General features: G+C 36.4%; 2 protein-coding genes across 2 annotated transcripts; both read left to right on the plus strand.

The window, feature by feature from the left end:
* Positions 1-1,603: 1,603 nt before the first annotated feature.
* Positions 1,604-5,390, plus strand: LOC137744696 (RHOMBOID-like protein 1). The gene is made up of 6 exons (XM_068484464.2): positions 1,604-2,198; positions 2,862-3,025; positions 3,288-3,451; positions 3,548-3,813; positions 4,683-4,809; positions 5,109-5,390. The coding sequence occupies exons 1-6, from the start codon at positions 1,867-1,869 to the stop codon at positions 5,229-5,231; spliced, it is 1,176 nt and encodes a 391-aa protein (XP_068340565.1). The 5' UTR covers positions 1,604-1,866; the 3' UTR covers positions 5,232-5,390.
* A 1,051-nt stretch (positions 5,391-6,441) lies between these two features.
* Positions 6,442-13,267, plus strand: EMB2730 (Ribonuclease II/R family protein). Its single transcript, XM_068485204.2, has 14 exons — positions 6,442-6,863; positions 7,237-7,396; positions 7,561-7,674; positions 7,780-7,857; positions 7,928-8,059; positions 8,513-8,734; positions 8,959-9,141; positions 9,321-9,383; positions 9,499-9,605; positions 9,678-9,827; positions 10,422-10,581; positions 10,971-11,366; positions 11,907-12,131; positions 12,505-13,267. Exons 1-14 carry the CDS (start codon positions 6,577-6,579, stop codon positions 12,625-12,627), a joined length of 2,400 nt encoding a protein of 799 aa, XP_068341305.1. The 5' UTR covers positions 6,442-6,576; the 3' UTR covers positions 12,628-13,267.
* Positions 13,268-20,455: the final 7,188 nt, after the last annotated feature.

Genomic DNA, 20,455 nt, shown 5'->3' on the forward strand with positions numbered 1-20,455 from the left:
TCATGCGCCTTGACCGACTCGACGCAGCGGAGATTCGAGTCCTGCCAAATCTTCAGGCTTGACGCAGTGGAGATCCAGAGGCATTTCTTGTGGTTGACAGCGAGGCAGGTGATTGAAAGGGAGGGGTGGCGAGGCGGGAGAGTGGTGAAGCAGAGGTGGGAGACGGAGAGGTCGAGGGGCTCTAGATGGGAGAGTTTTTGGAGGGAGAGCTTGCGCAGAGAAGATAGGAGCGGAGGGAAGAAAGGGTGAGGGGAAGGAAGGTTGAAGGGGATGCATGGGAAAGGTAGGAAGGTTTTGGGGATGCAGGTGGGTGTCCAGAGAGAGAGAAGATAGGCGAGAGAGAGAGAGGAGAGAGATGGTGGATCCACACTTTTATATATATAAAAAAATTATTTTTAATTTTTAAAATTTTAATTATTAAAAAATATATTTAATTATATTTTAATCCAGTTGGATTAGTGAGTGGCCCTAGTATCTAGCCATGTCAGCACTTAACAGAAAAATTAACAGAAAAACTGACAGATGTATGACATTGGCACAAATTCGTAAGATGAGGTATGACATTGTCATTTTAAAAAAATGAGGTATGAAAGTGTCGTGACACCAATAATTGAGGTAATTTTTTGTACTTTACCCATTATTTTAAATACTTTATTCAAAATTAAACATGAACAATATCTGACGAAAACTAGTTATAAGATGTACGATGAACATACATGTTTTGAGGATCTAGAGAGGATCCTCATTCTTTAGCTACAACAATGCACGAGTTGTTATGCACAACAAAAGGTTCAATAAAACCCTTAATGAATGTATCTCGATATTGAGTTGACCTAACTCTGAACAAGTCTCCTGCTTAGACTAATAGATTTAACACTATGTTTGGATGAAGACATTTAAAATTATTAAGGAGTTTTAAAATGACGGAAATTAAAATGACAAGATTTTATTTTCTAGAATTTGTGAATTTTTTTGTTTGGTTAACCTAAAAGAACAACAATCATATAAATTGAGAAATGACACATATTTACATGGAATTCAAACTTGAGAATTGGAGGTTCCAAATTCCAAGTTTTTTTTCACACATAAATTCTAAATCTCTATGTTTATGAATCCAAATAAGGGAATTGGTGCATGTTAATTTATAAATTTTAACTTTTACCCAAATTCTAAATTTATTTTCAAACATAATGTAAGAGAAATCAGTATATTATCTCTACGAGACACTTTGAGTTAGCAAGGCGTTGTATGGCCCAATCACATGATAGCTCTCAACTGTTGGCATGGCCCAATCACGCATAGGGCGTACTGATGCCTAATGCAAGAGAAGAAAGTCAAGAAGCAGCGTTGCGAGAGACTAATTAACCTGAAAATTTTATTATTTTGACAGTAAGAGCTAACACGTTATTTTGAGAAAAAAAAAAAGATAAAAATCCTCTTACTTAAATATTAAAAACAGATAAAAATCTAATTAAATATTAAATTTGTTATTAATGTGGATCAAATCTAAACCCTCCTACTTAAAAATGTTGTACGGAGAAAAAAATTAGCATTTTGCATTATTCTAAAATATATATCTTATAGTAGTATCCTTTTAAATTTCGTAACACTACGTCAAAAGCTCGAACAAACAATGGCTTGAAGGTAAAGAATTGGTAGGCGAAGACACGTATGGACGACACTGTCGGCCAAACGAACCAGTTCAATTTTAGGCAAGCAGCTTCTCCAACGTTGACCAAACCAGCTATACACTTCCCTGACTCTCTCTCTCTCTCTCTCTAAAACTTCCATTCTCTCTCTCATCATCTCCCTCTCCACTTCCCACATCCTTCATCTCTCAAACCAATCGATCTTTCGACTCTTTCAATGGCGGGGGAGCCACCGTCATCGGGGGCCCAAATGAGAGTGAACTCACGGCGGCACTACAACGTAGTCCACCCAGTAGACATCGAGACGCCGCCGCTAGCCTCCCCAGCTCCGGCCGCGTCTCCACCCGTGTACAGAGAGATCAAGCATTTCAAGAAATGGGTTGTCTGGCTGATTCCTGTCTTTGTTGCTGCCAACGTTGTTATGTTCATCATCACCATGTATGTCAACAACTGCCCCAAGAACTCAGTCTCTTGCATTGCCACGTTCTTGGGGAGGTTCTCCTTCCAGCCTTTTAAGGAGAACCCACTTCTTGGACCGTCCTCATCGACGTGAGTTCGTAATTTCTGCTGTTAAATTTGAATGATTCTGGTTGTTTTCGCTTCGATTTTCCTTTTTAAGCAAAATTGGCAAACGATAGGATAATGTACGCTAAATTCATCTAAACTACGGCCAGTGCGGAAGGGTTTGAACCCGAACACGCAGTGGGTTGAAGAGAAAGGCCCTGTCCACCACTTGCAAACCCTTTGTTTTCAAAATTTCTTACTTTACTTTTCATTGTTCTGTGTTGGGAACATGTGTTCAAGTTTAGAACTTTATTCGAAATCATTTGGTGGGTATTTGGAACTTTGGAATCAGTTTTTCAATTGGTTTGTGAAGTACTAACTTTTAATCTCATTTGGGTCTGACCCTTTAGCTGTTTTTGTTATGAAATTGTTAATTGATTGCATATCGTTAATTTGATACATTTTGTTTGAGTTAGCTCCAATTTTGTGCTTTAAGAAAACCACTTGGTTCTAAGTTTTGCATACTTTCCGTTGTTCTGTTTCCATAAAAAGATGTTTTACAAGTGGGGATTGATCCGAAATCATTTGGTGGGTGTTTGTAATCAGAGTTTTCAATCAATTGGGGTGGGCCCTTTTTGCTCTAAAGGCTGTTAATTGATAGAGATTGTAAGTATAACATGGTATTATGTTGGATTTTCGTTGGTTTAGGTTGCAGAAGATGGGGGCTTTGGATGTAAATAAGGTGGTTGACAGACACCAGGGGTGGCTTCTCATCACTTGCAATTGGTTACATGGGGGTGTTTTCCATTTATTGGCTAATATGTTGAGCCTTTTAGTCATCGGATACCGGTTAGAGCAAGAGTTCGGCTTCGGTATGTATTCGAAAATTAGTTTTTTTAGTCCAATTCCGTGGTATATATCATCTGCAAATTCAAAGAACTTTGTGATCATAAGCATTTTCATCATTCAAGGGAATCGACTGATGATTCTTTGCACTGCAACCTAGTCAAGTTAGGCTTTTATTATCATCGAGTCAAGTCGATTTGGTGATGTAGGTTTTGCTTATTTTACTTCATCTCAGTAAACTTAGCTTGCTCATGTTGTTTGTGCTATTCTCGTGTGTTTCTATTGCAGTCCGGATTGGGTTGCTATATGTCATCTCTGGACTTGGTGGGAGTTTGTTGTCTTCACTTTTTATCCAAACAAACATCTCTGTTGGTGCTTCTGGTGCACTTTTCGGGTTGCTGGGAGCCATGCTTTCTGAACTTATCACTAATTGGACAATTTATGCTAGTAAGGTAATTGTTGAACTACTTTAAAGGAGCTTCATACTTCAGAAAACAAAAATTTGGTGACATTCAGGAACCCGTATCTCATTCGTTATTCTTGTTCAGTTTGGAGCACTTTTCACCCTCCTGATCATCATAGTAATCAATTTGGCAGTGGGGACACTCCCACACGTTGACAACTTTGCTCATATTGGAGGATTCCTTTCGGGATTTTTTCTTGGGTTTGTGTTTCTTATCCGCCCCCAGTTCGGATGGGTTAACCAAAGATATACTTCTCCAGGTCCAGGATATGCCTCATCTCAAACAAAATCAAAGTTCAAGACCTATCAGTGCGTTTTGTGGGTCCTCTCTGTGATCGTTTTAATTGTTGGGTAAGCCAATTTGTTTCTGTGCTTCTGTGCACTTCATGTTTCCATATTTAGGTTGCCATAGTACTAGTAAAAGTATATCAAAGACAAGATTACTACTAACTAAAAATATAACATGCTGACTTGTTTCTACCCAATTAACATTTTTAATAAGTTCTTTTTAGGCGATATACAGCTCCTTTAGGACTTCAGGTTTTGCTAACTTACCAGCTTCAGCCTGGAATTTTTTTTTGTACTTGTATTGAAAGCGAGTTTCTAAAGTTCTTGTACCAAATAAAAAGAGAAACACGCACTTGCCTACATGTTGAAATCTAGCTTTTGGAGTTCAATGTAATCATGAAACAGAACTTTCTCTATTTCAAATACCAGATTAGTGTAGAGTTTCCCATTCCTGGCTGAAGCTTTTTCTTGGTTTCTTCTATCTAGGAATAAGCCTCAAAACGTCGGAAACTAATAATAGAAACTTTGCCAATTTTGGAGATGCTTACATTTAGACTGGCAGAGAACCTTTTCGAAACATGGTAGCAGCTGGAGTAATAATTAGATTGGAGACATGGGTTCTGACCGAGGAGAGCTCTATATCAGTATATTTCTTCGGCGTGATCTTTGTTTCTCTAGAAGTGAAACATGTATACTTGGAGAGGCTTTGCAACACTCAGCACCCTCGTTTTTGTTCTTGCTTTTCTTCTTGGTTGTATGTTCTTCTTCTATTAGTTCATGTCAAAATTGGTGCAGCCGGGGGATATCATATATAGTAAACTTAGGTAGTTAGGATTCATGCCTGGCTGGGAAAGTTTGTGTAATTTGAAAATTTAGTTGTCAATTACGCAGCATAAATTTACAACCTAAACTGATTTTTGCTGATATGACAGGTTTACAGTTGGCCTCGTTATGCTTCTTCGGGGAGTCGATGCCAATAAGCATTGTTCTTGGTGTCATTATTTATCTTGTGTTCCTACTTCAAGATGGAGCTGCAACTCGGAGCCTGCATACTGCACGGTACCTAACACTCTACACCTGCTCCTCTTGTGCGTATAATTTAAGACGCGCAATCAGTTTTACAATCCAAACCATTTTTCTAAAACTGGATCAACTTCTTAAGTTATTAGTAGACGCATATTGTCCAATTCCCTGTGCGTTAAATGGAATTGTTCATTAGAAAGAGTCGGTTTATTTACTATGAAATAATGTTTTGAGGCAATGTACGTATGGCACTTGTGAGCAAAAACAGTCTGTCCAGTACTTATCGTGTGATAACTGCATCGATCTGACTCCTGTGCGCGATGATCTCATTGCAGACAAACCAGATGGGTGATCAAATCTATTTAACATGCTCGAGCAATGGTAAGAACGGGACGTATACGGTTCCAAATGCAAGCAGTTCTCAGATCCAGGGGTTATGTTCTCAGCTTTGCAGTTGATTTTTGCAGTCAAGAGGTTCCATGAGTTGCTCAGATGTATAACTTTGTTATTATATGTATTCATATCATCGTGTAATCTTGACTCTTGATCTTTACTATCAATAGGAATTTGACTTGTGTACACTTTTAAATAGAAGCATTATGTTTGACTCTCATAAATTGCGAGTTTGATATCAAATTTTTACTTCCGCGGCTTAATCCAACTATTGCCACCCATTGTATGACTTATTCCAACCCCCAACTTAATATCATTGCGTAACAAGAATTTATTTTCAATTTTTTATTTTCATTTTGTGTCTTTATACACTTTTATTTCGCTTTCTTCTCCATTCTTAGTTCTTCCCTTCTCCCGGACTTTTCCTCTAACTACAACAGAAAAACTCAAAACGAAATAGTTATCAAACCGATCAAAATTCTTTTTACCTTTGAGAGGTCGTTTGATAATCATTTTGTTTTTAATTTTCACCTTTTTATTTTAAAATTGAAAAAAAAATGGAAATTGTTATAAATAAACAAAAGTTAGAGAGATAACCTTTGCTGGGGATAGGAGAGAAGTGGGTGCAAAATATCACATTGCTTAGTTTTGTAACTATAACACAAAAGAATTGCAGGTAAAAAGAGGAAGGGAGGGATACTGATATTATTGCTTTCACTTATTTTCTTCGCTGTGTATTGTAATCACACACGGAGTGCTCTTTATATAGAGCAACATCCGTGACAAACAAAAATGTGAAATGATAGCCCTTTTTGAAAACATCACACAACAACAATTACATTACTATTGCCCTTTTGAAAACATCACATAACAACAATTACATTACTCTTCTCAAGTCTTCCTCGCTTAAAGCATGTGATCATTTATCCTCACAATTTTACAACAGAAATAGTTATTAAACGGTTTTTTAGTATTCATGTACATATTAACAAACCGAAAAACTGCAAATGACCTCACACTAAAAAAAAAAAAAAAAAAAAAAACAACGAAATGATTATGAATCCAATCGTTTCATTTCAATACAAGAGTTGGGTGTGACAAAACTCAAACAAAAGGGCGAGTGTAAGAACAAACATTTCGCAGTTACGAAGTGGAAATTTTTTTAATTATGACTGGAATATAAATAATATACAACGTGTTTTAATACAAGTAGTGAAAAATTTTATATTTTAAGTTGCTAACTTTTTAGCATGATGTCTCATCGTTAAAACATTTAGACGGTAAAACATGTACCACCTCAACCGGTCACATTGAAATCCCTCCACGAAGTGATAGCCCATTTTATCAAGAAGAAGAAGAACCAGAGCAACCCAAAAATTCGCTCGCATTTCACCAAACCTTTCATCGGCCATGGCGGTTCGAGCCACTGTGGGCAGCTGCTCAATCTTCCGCTCCGCCTCCTCTTCCGCTTCCTCCCCCACTCTCCTTCCCTTCCGCTGCTGCCCTTGCCATTTCACTACTCTCCAGTTCCGCCGACTCTCCAAATTAGGCATTCGCTTCCCGATATTTCGGTCCGGTAAGCTAGCTCCCGGCCATGGCGGCGGCGTTCAAAGCACCTCCGTCCACAGCCTCGTCGATAGCGTCATGGAAGAGCTCGGCGCCCTGCGCAGACGGAGACTAGTTCCCGCTGCCGCCAAGTACCTTCTCTCTCTCCCTCACAAAATTATCACGTTTCTCCTAATTTTCTTCTAATTATCGTTAATTATGAACTTAGAGAACTTGGACTTCGTTTGGCAAAGAGAACTGGATTGGATTGGATATGTGAAAGGACTAAATGTGGCGGGAGATGGATTACTCGAAGAAAACTAATTCATTGTAGGATTAGACGGGAGAACAATCCCATTCTAATCCCCTCGAAATGATCTTCGATAAACCTTTTCAGGTTATCCATTCCAATCCAGTCCAATCCTAGACACCAAACGAAGCCTAGAGTAAAGTAATTATGCGATGTTTGGTTGAATAGAAAGAAAAGGCATATCTTTAATGCATAAATGATATACTGTTGTGAAGGGTGGAGCTGACAAGTAGTGGTGGGATTGTAGAAGATAAGCTTGTGAGCCGGACGCTGCAGCAAGGGTTGCTGCTTGAATTCAAGAAGGATGCAGAGAGAGTGTTGCTGGCCGTTGCGCAGAAGCCCGATGGCAAGAAGAACTGGATGGTGTCCGATCAGGTTCTACTAGAAACACAAAACAACTAATGCGGCATATTAATAGGTTGCTAGGTGTTGGAAAACTCACTGTTCGTTGTTTTTAACTTTAATAAACGCAAAGATTATAGCTTGTTTGCTTTGCTGGTATTCTGAAGTTTGTGTTTTGATTGTTGTACTTATGTCAGAATGGTGTTACATCATCGATTAAACCACAACAGATTACGTACATTGTTCCCGGTGTTGAGAATTTTGACCACACAGAGATATCAGAATTTATTCAGAAAGCTCAAGCTAACTCGGTTGGTGATTTGGTTCCTGCCCAAAAGTAGTTGCGGATAAAATGTTTTTGTTTTCCCTTCTTGTGGTTTGTGTTTTGGTGAAGGATATTAGTTGATTTGGTGCAGGATCCAGCACTGCTTGAATTTGCTTGGGTTGAGCTCCTTGAAAAGAATAAGCGGGTGATGGCAGAAGAATTAGCTGAGGTACTGTGCATTCCAGTTAAAGTTTTTATGTACTACTGCTCCTTCCAGTGACACTATCTCATTCATACAGATGATATTTGGTAGTGTGGAGCCTCTTGAATGCTACTGTGCTCATCTGTTGCTTTCAGAAGATGAAGTATACTTCACTGTTCTGGAGACAAAAGGTTCTCGCTCTATATATGGACCTCGACCTGCTGTACAGGTACGTTATACATTGGTTCAACATCTTGCCCAAGAAAATGGTTCATGTGGGTCGAGAGGCCAATTAGATATGTTGCCTTGGCTTGAACATGTCTATCTTTAGGGCTCCTCATGTTAGATGTGTTTCAAGAAAGAGTGATTCTAGATAGATGTATGCTTGAAGGAGTGATTCTTGTCATATGCTATTTCATAAGAGGGAATCTGCTTCATTGTTCATGGAGAGGGATAGGATGGTGCCCTTGTATTGACCATTTCGCGACCAAGTATTGACCGTAGTGATTTTTAGAGTAAGGTGCTTTTGCCCTGTTTTTGGCCTCACAAGAAAAAAAAAGCCAGTTATTCTTGACACCTGTTAGAAGTAAATGCAAGATTATTGGGTTGAGTTATCTTTGATAACCTTCATCTTGATTACTTGTTTGCTTTTCCAATAATTTTAACATGAAAGTCCCTTTAGGTTGAGGAACTTCTGCGTAGGAAGCTCGCAAAGGAGGCTGCTGAGAAAGAACTGCAGGAGTTTAAACAATTACTGAAATCTGCTAAGGCAATGCCTTTAAATGCTAAACCTCCCAAATCTTCTTGGTTGGCTGAAGAGAAAATCAGACACAAAATTGAGTCTCTTGAAGCTTATGCTATTGATGCTTGCACAAATGATGACCAAAGGAAAACAGCCGGAACAGTAAGTCTGACTTAAACGACAGTGTTTTAGTTTACTGTTGTAATAGGTACTTACTTCTAAGCTCTGAAAATGTATGGGTTTCCAAGAGAACATCCTCATATGATATTTCAGGAGCTAAAGATCTTGAATGATATTATGCCCTATTTCTCTTTAATGCTCTTTGTGTGATAATACATGATGCTCTGTTCCTGATCTGTATCTTATTGTATATACATTTTTGTCAGATCCTAAGAACAATGGGGATGGTAAAAACAGCCTCATCAGCTTTGAATCTCCTCATAGACATTGGGTATTTTCCTGTACACGTGAATCTTGACCTGTTGAAGTTGAACATCCGTACTGATCATTCAGATGAAGTTATATCAGCTGCAGAACATCTTCTGTCAGATTCATCTGATTTAGATGTGGTTAGCCTGTTTCTTTTATAAATGTAGTAAATTAGTAATACTCATGGGGGAAGATATTATACAGTATTACATTTTTCATTTCACATACTTAGTTCTACATGGAATCATTTTGTGTGTGTGTGTGTGTGTGAATAATTAGTTAAATAATTAGACTAATTCTGTAAATGTTCTTACTATAGATTGAAAGGAGAGATCTCACTCACTTGAAGGTCTATGCTATTGATGTGGACGAGGCTGATGAGGTATGTTTTTCACATGCCTAACAATGATATCATACCTCTGCTGTCAAAAAAGTAAAATTTGCTGCATCAAAATTTGACCTCTCTTGTGAAATTTTTTTTTTTTGTAATATGTTAGCTCGATGATGCCCTGAGTGCAACGAGGCTACAAGATGGACGCATTAAAATATGGATTCATGTTGCAGATGCAACTAGGTTTGTCCAACCTGGGAGCATGGTAGACAGGTAGCTCTTGAACAGTACAAGAAAAAATGGATAAATGTTCGTGTTGCACTCATTTCTTATTAATTTATATAGGGAGGCAATGAGAAGAGGAACTTCTGTATTCTTGCCCACTGCTACTTATCCTATGTTCCCGGAGAAACTTGCCATGGAGGGAATGAGTTTGCAACAAGGAGAGATTTGCAATGCAGTTACTGTATCTGTGGTGCTGCACTCCGATGGAAGGTAAAACTTCGCTTTTTGCAATTGGCCCCCCTCTTTGAGATCTCATCCCAATTGATGCTGTATTTTAGTTTAATGGAGTTACACAGAGGGCTTGGGAACCATTACTACTTAAAGGTTGTTGATTACCATGGAATTGGGATTGGAGGTGGTGGTTAGATATATTTTAAATTTGAGTGAATCCTTATTCTACAGAGCGTGAAATGAATAAATCATTCTTGTTGTCAATAAGATAATTCCAAAATCCATATTACGTCCCACCTGGATATGTGTATTATGACCTGAGCTTTATGCCACTACCATATTTATGTCTCTTAGCCAAAATGAATGGCAACCTGTATGTTAAACTTATGTCTGGAAGTTTATAGGAGTTTAAGACATCCAACTTAATCTAGGAGTCTTCTATTACCAACTACATATGTAGAATGTTCCCACCGTTAAGGCTTTTTACACCGCAAGGATTATATAATCATTCGGAACAAGTTGGGTCGATATTTCTTTAAAGCATTATAGCTTTTGCTAATTTGAAGGGTAGTTTTCTTTTTGCCAACTAAATTTTACTAATGAACTAACTCCACCTTCTTTGGGGTTCGACAGTATTGCAGAATATTCAGTGGACAACTCAATCATTAAACCAACATACATGTTGACATATGAGAGTGCATCTGAGCTTCTTCATTTGAACCTGCAAGAAGAGGCTGAACTGAAAATCCTGTCTGAGGCTGCAACTCTCCGGTCAATATGGAGACGAGAACAGGTTGAACTTAAAGAACCAGAGCCAATTTAACTCCGAACCTTTGTAGTGTGATTCAAAGTTCCAATGTATATTTTTGGTGTCTCATGATCCTCGTGATCATGGTTGTACTATCCATAATAACATGGACCCTATAGAGATTCTACTATAAATATTAATACTGTGCAAAATCGTAAGATCACGACATATTGGGAAAAAAATCGGAAACCTGTCAGGAAAAAAGAACATATCTAAAACTCATTTCAAACAGTTTCATCGATAAAACAAACATGCATTTACATTTGTTAATGGAAAATGTTGATTTAAGATCTCAGCAAGGATTGTTTTGTAGGCATGATATGTATCGGTAACCCTCCAATTCTTTTGATAATAACTATATGTGCATTTTTCAGGGCGCAATTGACACAGCCACATTGGAAGCACGCATCAAAGTGGTTAATCCAGAGGATCCAGAGCCTGTGATTAATTTGTATGTAGAAAACCAGGCAGATCCTGCAATGCGACTTGTCACTGAGATGATGGTACTCTGCGGAGAGGTTATAGCCACTTTTGGTTCTAGAAATAACATTCCTTTACCCTACAGAGGACAACCCCAGTCCAACATCGACACCTCTGTATATGCACATCTTCCAGAAGGACCTGTTAGAAGCTCTGCTCTTGTTAAACTAATGCGTGCTGCTGAAATTGATTTCAGAAAACCTATACGTCATGGAATTTTAGGACTTCCGGGTTATGTTCAGTTTACATCTCCCATCCGTAGATATATGGATCTACTAGCTCACTATCAGGTGAGTTTCTTTCATGCAAGTATAGTTCTTAATAATCTACAATGTTAAATGTGGACCTTGGCCTTAATGGGTCTGCTATCAACAAAATCATGTAGTGTTTTTGATCTCTTGTTTGCCTTTTGCAAGTAGACAAACTTTTAAGTGTCACTGCTATGTCGAGTCTATTGTTCAAACCAGACTTACGAAGGTAATCAAATCATATTTCTGTCTATATTCCCTCTGTGGGACAGATTTGGCACGCAGAATGAAAATGCAGGTATTTTATGTATCTACCCTTTTTTAAACTGGTCTTTAGCCATATTCTTCACACGGGGAAGCTTGAACAGTTTTATATGTAATATCGTGCTAGTTGAGCACACATTTATTTAACCTTACTAATTAAATCTTATAAATTCGACAAAGCCAAGGTCAGAGAGTTTAGTGAAAGTGGTGGGGCCAACTGCTATGACTTCTTCATGTTTTATGAAAAAATTTACAATGTATTCAGCCACACTGTTGAGCTAATGTTGTTAATCATTGATGAATCCATTTGTTATGTAGGTGAAAGCATTTCTCGCAGGGGAATCTCTTCCTTTCTCAGCTGGTCAGTTGGAGGGGATGGCATCTATTGTGAACATGAATGTTAGAGTAGCAAGGAGGCTCTTTAGCAGCAGTCTTCGCTACTGGATATTAGAATATCTGAGAAGGCAGCCAAAAGAAAAAAAATATTGTGCGCTGATTCTTAGATTCATTAAGGATCGGATTGCGGCCATATTGTTAGTTGAGGTAGCATCCCATTGCATCTTTTAATTGTAAATGCAGATATTCGTGTCGTGTTATTTGTAGTTTGAAACTTCCAGCACCGTATTAGAATTACATGCTAGGACAGTTTCCAAATAATTAGGTGTACAGTTTCATGATAGATTATATCAACGACTCTTATGGAATATCCTGTATACTCTGCAGATCGAGTGTGGACATATATGGTATATGTCAACTGAGATTATTATCTTTTTTGTGTTTTCCCTTCTATCTTTCCTTCAACTGTTCTTTTATTTGTGAGTGTGATATTCTTAAGCTTTAATTGATCGTGGTCACTTGCAAATCATTGCTGATTTGTTGCACTTATGTCAATTGTGTCCAACTTGAAATTTTGCAGGTGGGACTTCAATCTTCCGTGTGGGTATCCGTGGGAGCCCAAATTGGAGATGAAGTTCTTGTTCGGATAGAAGAAGCTCATCCACGGGATGATGTGCTTTTACTTAAAGAGGTGGTCATTTGAGAGACAAAGAGCCATTCGTTTCACTGGATTTTGTCATCAAAGAGACATATAGTCGCTGATATGACAATGATCTTTATGGGCAAGCAATGTTCTCTTGTTGCACCATCTGTGAGGAGTTATTGTAAGCATCGTCATCTGCAGCAGATGATGCCCAAGAATTATTGGAAAACCGTCAAATATGAGGAACAGGAATTCGCTTCAAGACCTTAGCTCCACATGTGCCCCGTACTCTGCTTGTTTTTCTGTGGGCGTGCTATTGGCATCCAATCGATTGGGATGTATAGCTCAATACATGGCAGAAATCGTAGGTCAGCATTTCCTAACAAGTTTTGTGTATTTCTGGTGTCGAATTTTGGTTGTTTTAGAAGTAAGCATATCTAAATCAGCTGTTCAATTCGTAACTAGCCGAAGTTTGAGAAATAGTATATGAATCAGAAAATTTGAAGATGTCAGGACAGACAGTGGTGTAAGTTTGCATTGCCGAAGTTTTGAGAAAACTGGAGATACTTCCGAATCCTTGTAATAATGAATGTCTTTGTTACTTTTCCGTTCTCAGTCGACCTTCATTGTTTGTGGATTGGTGAAGGCTTGTCAATTTGCACAAGGTTGTAGAAAAATGGATCTGATTGTTTCAGTTTGATACTTGATAGTACCATCTTTTAATAGACCGATAGCATTAATGGGTTAAAAAGTTAGTTGTTAGGGGGAGGAGAAACGGTGGGGATCGAACTTGCACCAGTGTGCATGAGGATGGATGTTTTTCGCCACTCAATTTAACATATGCTTCTAAAATTTTAGAGATGTTAGTGTAGCTAAGCAGGTTTATGTGAGGATAACAGACTTAGGTATAGGTGTCTTAACAATATTATTGGCATGCATTTCTTGCTAAAGAATGACTCATATATTACTCACATACATTTTTTACTAAAGAATGATTCATTTTATATTTTAATCTTATCCGATTCCGTGTAATTTTACTTGAAGTTATTTTAACCAAGCATTCCTACGAAATACCGGCAAAATCAGACAACCTTACCAAATGTCTCATGATGTTTTAGTTTTTTTCGTCTTTTTTTCCCCTCTATTTTTATTTTGGGAAGATCTCGCATCATGCATGTTTAGCTTTTATGGTCAGTAACGTGAGAGGATAAAGGTAAGTAATAATTACCTTCAAACTGCGTACGGCAAGGGAGACATGCTTTTAAACTTGTGTGCTGCTTCATATTTAATTCAAAGAATAATTATATCGGGAAATTCACCCCACAGGGATGAGGGATCCTCCATCATCAGATCGCAAAGCTGCTTTGTCTAGGTTTTCACATGTTTTAGAGGCTAAATTAAGAACAATAGTTCGGGGTTGAAAATTCAACAGTTAGTCTTATTTTTATCTAATTAGATTTGAACACGTGTTTAAATAATTAAAAGTGTAAACACAAACTCGATACATATTTAGATTTGATTAGATGAAGGCAGGAGTGGCCGTTGAAAATTCAATGATCAATTATTGTTCCTAAATTAAAGTGCTAAAAGGTGCATGATATATGGTGAAGAATTAGGGTTTCTTTGTGCTCATATCATGCAGTCATGTGTGGTAGTACTGCACAAACATTGACACAGGATCTCAATGGCCACCAAAGACAAACTTTTCTTGTTTTGTCCCCCATTTGTGGGGCCATACCTAATTGCTTTGACCCCTTTAGGGCATAAATGTGATGGGTTGTTATCTAGGGTTGGTTTCCGTTTGGTCCTCAAATGATCATGCACGATGAGGTAGCTAGCTAGCAACCAAATGAGAGGGTGTGAGCACTTAACAGGTGAAGGACCCTCTCAATTTGCTCATTTATTATCGAATGCCCTAGATTTTTTACTAGTAAATGAAGACAGATGGTGAACCGTATATTACATTGCTCAAAATCGACGTTGCTTTTCTTAATACCCAAGATCATAGCTGATCTAGATCAAGCTCAAAACTTGGTATATACTATTATAGAAGCATGAACAATGTGGTCTAGTAGGACTATAGTAGTTCTCTTCTCAATGTTAGACGAGGTTCTGAGTTCGGTCTTCATTTCTCGATAATAAAAGAAAGGGATTCTTTTGCGCAGCCAAGAGCTATAGCAAGTGAAACCAACTCCAACACAAGGGTTGAGTTGATATCGGCTGATGGGTTCATGCACCGATCCAAAAGAAAACAAAGGGCTTTACAACATGTTTGATGGATTGACATATGTGGGACTTGATAGTGGTGGTAGGGGCAGGCTAGAAACACCGAGATCGAGCCTGTGTTTGGTTCATTGAATTGAAGTTTCATCATCTGTATTACTTCCAGCCTAAGATTCCTTTTGGTTACTAATTTAACGGGGTAATTAGTTGGCCAAGTTGGCCAACATATTTTTTTAGGCTAACTACATTTAACACCCTCAAAATTTGATTGAGATGATTTTTAAATTGGGTCACGAGTTTTTAATTTTGTCACATTGCCCCTAAAATTTTGAAATTGCATCAATTTACACCTTATATATTTGAACGTCTTAGTATCCATTATTTATGAGATTTTAGGCTACGTGGTGAAAATGTAGTTTACATGTCAACTAAGTTATTATTTATGAGTTGTAGGCTATGTGATGCAAATGTAGTTTACATGTCAACCAAGTTACGGGTTTCATACTCACCATATCATCAGTTTATTAAAGATTTAAACAATTCATTGGACAAAATGTTTAAATTAATACAGTTTCAAAACCTTATATAGGGGGCAATGTGAGAAAAATGAAACATCCTGGCCTATTTTAAAAATTGCTCCAAACATAAAAAGTGGAAAATGTAGTTAGCCTTTTTTTTTTTCTTTCAAAAAGGCCAACATTATTGTTCAAAATATTCGGAGTTTATTTGTGGTCCGATCCAAGTTAGAAGTTTGATGGGTACTCTACTCATGTCCTTTTATTTAGCCAGCCTCTCTGCAGGTGTCCCATACTCTGTGCCAACATTACATGCTAATCTGACATGCAAGCACATGTTTTAATTTGTTTGTAAATCATATCAGAAGATGATGCACTCATAATAAAACGACCATACAAGAAATTTAACTCGTATATTCTTTGGGAAAAAAGATGATATTTACCTCAATTTTCTGTTTCTGTCAATAATTCATTTCAATAACTGTCTTCTCAACTTAGAACACTCTATTCAAAGGGGTAACAACCACAGAGCAAGTATAATTGTTGATGGCATAGTTATTGTTAAATGCGTGATAAACAGTCCAATGTATGATAATTTTTTTTTTTTTTTTACTTTTTGTCTGATTCTTTACCATGCTTTTAGTAATAACTACTCCAACAACAGCCGTGCTTGGTTCGTGATTGTTGCTCCATTTTCTTGTAGTGGGTAGAAAATCACACTGAATATAACACACATGCAACTATTAGATTGGCGAGATAACTCTCCTCTAAATACAGGCGCATTGACATCATAAGACTGATGCAATTCGCTCTTCTCTATTAGGGTATAGATTAATCAGAACAACCAAATTGTGTTAACATTCACTACAAACTCACATTGTACATTGTTGGTTCCGTATGCAGCGTAGAACCCTAATTTGAACTAAAAATGATAACAAACTACATATGCATGCACATACAAAAGGAAATAATAAATATGATAAGGTTCGTGCTGTGCGTGTCCGATCGAGAGAGGTCGCAACCGCTCTGGTTAGGTAGAAAACCTATTTGTGCTTGGACAAATTAACGGTTGCAGAGGAGTGAGAGATCACATGGAAAGAGCAGAAATCTGCAAGAGTTCTGTTGATGGATGATAGGTCAGGGAAAAGTGGTCCTTAGAGGACCCCTTGCATACTATCCATTGGTCCTTATTATCCCTCCCTCTGATCGATCATAAGTTTTTTTACACACATGGCATGCTGCTGCCGATCATTCTTGTCACACCATCCACTCCACCCTTTGTTCTTAGTTAAATTTTCATGGCATATTCACGCACCTAGCTCTACCATGTGGGATAGTTTATATAGACTGTTATTCCTGTACTATTTTCCAATGTATTTTTTGAAACTTGAAAGTAGATAATATTATTGGCAAATATAAATTGCGACAACTCTTGAATAGTATTGATTATTTAGTTGACGTTAATTCGGGTTTGAATCTAGACAACAAAATATGATTTTATTTTTAACAATGTATTTGTTATAAGTAGGTGTATTTATATATAGGTTATAGTTTTAAGCACCAAAATCCGTTGGAGCACAACTTGATGAATTCGAGTCAATCCCCATCATTAGAATAAATTTTATGGTTTAAATGTACATTTGCTGAATGGGTAATGCTAGGAGACCATCAATTTAAACCATATTTGTAAACCATATGATATGATTGTTAATGATTGAATTATTACTTAAGTGTTGACTAATGTGCTTAATTCATATTAGTAACACATCACATTGACTCGCAAATGTGGTCCAAAAAATTTGTCTACATAGCATTACTCTTACTGAATTGAGCTAATAATATTAACTATATTAGGATGATTAAAAGTGCCACAATTCTATATTTTCATGAGGATCCCTATGTTAAGGGTTACATATATAAATCAGTTGGCAAAGACTTTGTCATAAACTAGTTAGCTAGTTCGATAAGAAAGGCATAGTTTCCATTAAAAATTACAAATGCTTTTAACAACGTGCAACCGAGAAAGAGTGGTCAATAAGAAATCTGAGTTCTCTTTTATAGATATATAAAGTATTATTATAACTCGCAATATAATTAGCCGTACACATTATCTGTTTCTACAAAGTGTACATTCTTTTTCTTGTTAATTAAAAGTCCAAGGTGGTGTCAAACAAGAAATTATATAACTTAGAATACCGTTACCATTTAGAAATACAAAGTCAAAAATTCGACACTGCATTTATAAATACAAAGTCAATACATGCACCCAAATAATGTATAATTTAGAACACCATTAGCACGTTACTGTGTTCTGCAGATAAGAAAATACTAATATCAATGCTGTTTAATGAAAAGGTTTGTATTATATATGAACAAATGTATGTTAATTAGAGTAATCGATAAGTATAATCACATAATTTAATGATAAGCAGATGATAGCTAACATGAAAGTACGTTTGCTTATAATAGGGTACGGAATAATTTGGAGTACTGTCCCTTGATTAGAAAACAGCAGAATTAATTTGAACATGGTCACTTCCTGCTCCTGATCATACCTAAAATATTAAACAATGGTCAAACCTCAAATAATATACGTTAATACTTTAGCTATATATCATATATGGCCCTTGGCTAACTCACCTCTCATACTATACATAAACGGAACACTTTTGGGTTGCGCTATTCACACACACATTTTTATTTCTTATACACATTCTTTTAATTTTCGATTGTCAGATCAAATAAATTGAAAATTAATGACTAAAAATTAATGTCAACTAGCAGGCCCTTCACGTCTCTGCCAGTCATGCATGGCTGTGTTTAAAAATATTTTTTTATTTTTTAATTAGGATAAAATGTATATTGAATTGGTTTTTTTTTGCATATATAAAGTTTTTTTTTATTTTTATAAGGATCAAAATATGTTAGTTGCATGCATTTAGAATTCTCATTACTCATTATTTCTTGTTGATCATCAACTGCTGTATTTCGAAATGGACAGCAAGCCCCCCTTTTTTATGAATTAGGTAGGCCTAAACATTCCAAATATAAAGTAAATAAAAGAGAATCGATTCTCTTATTGATTATATTAACCAATTTATATATTACATTTGGTGTCTACTTATCAATAAACAAGCTTAGTGTTATTATTTTGAATTTGTGAGACACTTCTTTAACATAGGTCTTACAGGCTGCCTGCCTAAGGATTGGTTCTGCTAAACTTTATAGACCCAGTATGGTCTAGATCAATACCGATATTGTCTCAACTTAATTATATATAGCTAGGTGGTGTTGAGTTTTATCACAAAAAGTCCCAGTGATATTAGGGGTTAAGACTCCCAAATATTAATTATATATATTTTTGTCATATGACCGGTATGAAATCCCATCCTCCAACACGCTCCATCACAAGTGGCCCTACAAGGGGTCACAAGGGAAATCAATTCCCACATCGGGAGGTCAAATCATTATAGTAAAGTTAATGCAACTTTTTGAGAGTCTGGTCAATGGTCATCATTTAGAGACTAGAATCAACACAATTTTCCGAGGGCCCAATCATTCAATATCCTTAAGTTGAAGCTTACACAACTTTTCAAAAACCCAACTTAAGGAGGCAAACTCAAGCTCATTAAACCACACCCAGATTGTGTTGAAAGAATAGTCTGCTGTGATACCATGATAAACTTTATAGGTACAACATGACCCACAACCAATATCAGGATGTTGTCTCAACTTTACCACCTACTACTAGGTCTTGGTTTTTATCACAAAATTCCTCGGTGATATTAGGAGTGAAAACTCTCATATATTAATTGTATATTATTTTGTCATATAACCGATGTAGAATTCTATTCTCCAGCAGAATCAACATGAGATTGAACCGTCTATTCACAACAAAACCCATTAAAACCCAAAACAAAGTTGAAAAAAGAAGAAGAAAATGAACCCAATTAAGCATTATAATGCATACAGGACAATTGGTCAGAGCAAAATACCAAACCTTTATTCCAACGCGTACTTCGTATATTAAAGTGATTTAGGCTCATTTAATAAATGTTTCAATTTTTAATTATCATGGTAATAAAAATTTGAAAACTACAAACTTGTTTAATCATTGTTATCAGCCTTCGTTTAAAAAAAATTGATAAGCAAAGGCTGAAACCTAATACGGTGAATTATCAAATTTTGGCTTAATTTTGAAAGAAAAAAAAAATAGTTATCAAACTACTTCTTTGAATATCATTTTGTTAAAAAACATAAACTAACCCATTTTATTAGCATTGGTTTATTGTTTTGTTTGACTTTGACATATAGTGGGATTTAACTCATATAAAAAATTCATCAAACTAACTTTTGAAGCAAAGTTGATACAAGCTCCCATTAATCGATATGCGATAGACATGATTGGAATCGGAGGCAAATACATATAATCCCCTAAAGGATAATACTTGTGGTTCCCTTTTGGAGGAATGAGTTTATTTTTTCACTTATAAATAATGTATCTTTATTATAAAAATTTCATATTTAGGATGTTAAATTTCTTTTAATCTTCATTTGGAGATCATCCTTATAAAAAAATTATTTGAATCGAAATTCGTTTAGTCATTCAAATGTAGTAGATAAATATACGGTTTGTCATAAATATGTTACTTAGTAACTATATATTATTGATTTATTTGATCAATTTGGATGAGTAAACGAACTTCGATCTAATTTTTTTTTTTATAAGGATGATCTTTAAATGAATATTAAGAAATTGAGTGGCTCCGATGGTGAAATTTCTACAATTAAACTACAATATTGCAAGTGGAGAAATAAGTTCATCCTCCAAAGTGGGAATACAAGTAAGACTCACCAACTCATGTAGGTTCCATCTCTATTGGAGAGATGGTACAAATAGATGATAAGAATATCATTTTTGTATGGAGAAAAGCTAAGAAGACTCTTTGACATCTCACACTTTAATCTCAATTTTCGTACCAATATTATAGAACATAATGCTAAAAATATGAGGTTACAGAAAATTTATAAAAAATCTCACTTTTGACGGAGTCTTCTAATTAGCATTTCTCTTATATATACAAGTGGGAGGCATAGCTAGCGAGAGCAAACTTTTAAAATGTTGATGCGCAGTACGTACAGAGAGCTCA

This window comes from Pyrus communis, chromosome 12 (genome assembly GCF_041283825.1).
Source record: "Pyrus communis isolate YQ-2024b chromosome 12, ASM4128382v1, whole genome shotgun sequence".
In the NCBI taxonomy this organism is placed as follows: domain Eukaryota; kingdom Viridiplantae; phylum Streptophyta; class Magnoliopsida; order Rosales; family Rosaceae; genus Pyrus; species Pyrus communis.

Coding starts and splice junctions, on each gene's coding strand:
- LOC137744696 (XM_068484464.2), top strand. CDS start 1,867: ATGGCGGGGGAGCCACCGTCATCGGGGGCCCAAATGAGAGTGAACTCA. Junction 2,199..2,861: donor CTTGGACCGTCCTCATCGAC/GTGAGTTCGTAA, acceptor TCGTTGGTTTAG/GTTGCAGAAGATGGGGGCTT. Junction 3,452..3,547: donor GGACAATTTATGCTAGTAAG/GTAATTGTTGAA, acceptor ATTCTTGTTCAG/TTTGGAGCACTTTTCACCCT.
- EMB2730 (XM_068485204.2), top strand. CDS start 6,577: ATGGCGGTTCGAGCCACTGTGGGCAGCTGCTCAATCTTCCGCTCCGCC. Junction 7,858..7,927: donor TGGCAGAAGAATTAGCTGAG/GTACTGTGCATT, acceptor TCATTCATACAG/ATGATATTTGGTAGTGTGGA. Junction 9,828..10,421: donor GTGCTGCACTCCGATGGAAG/GTAAAACTTCGC, acceptor GGGGTTCGACAG/TATTGCAGAATATTCAGTGG.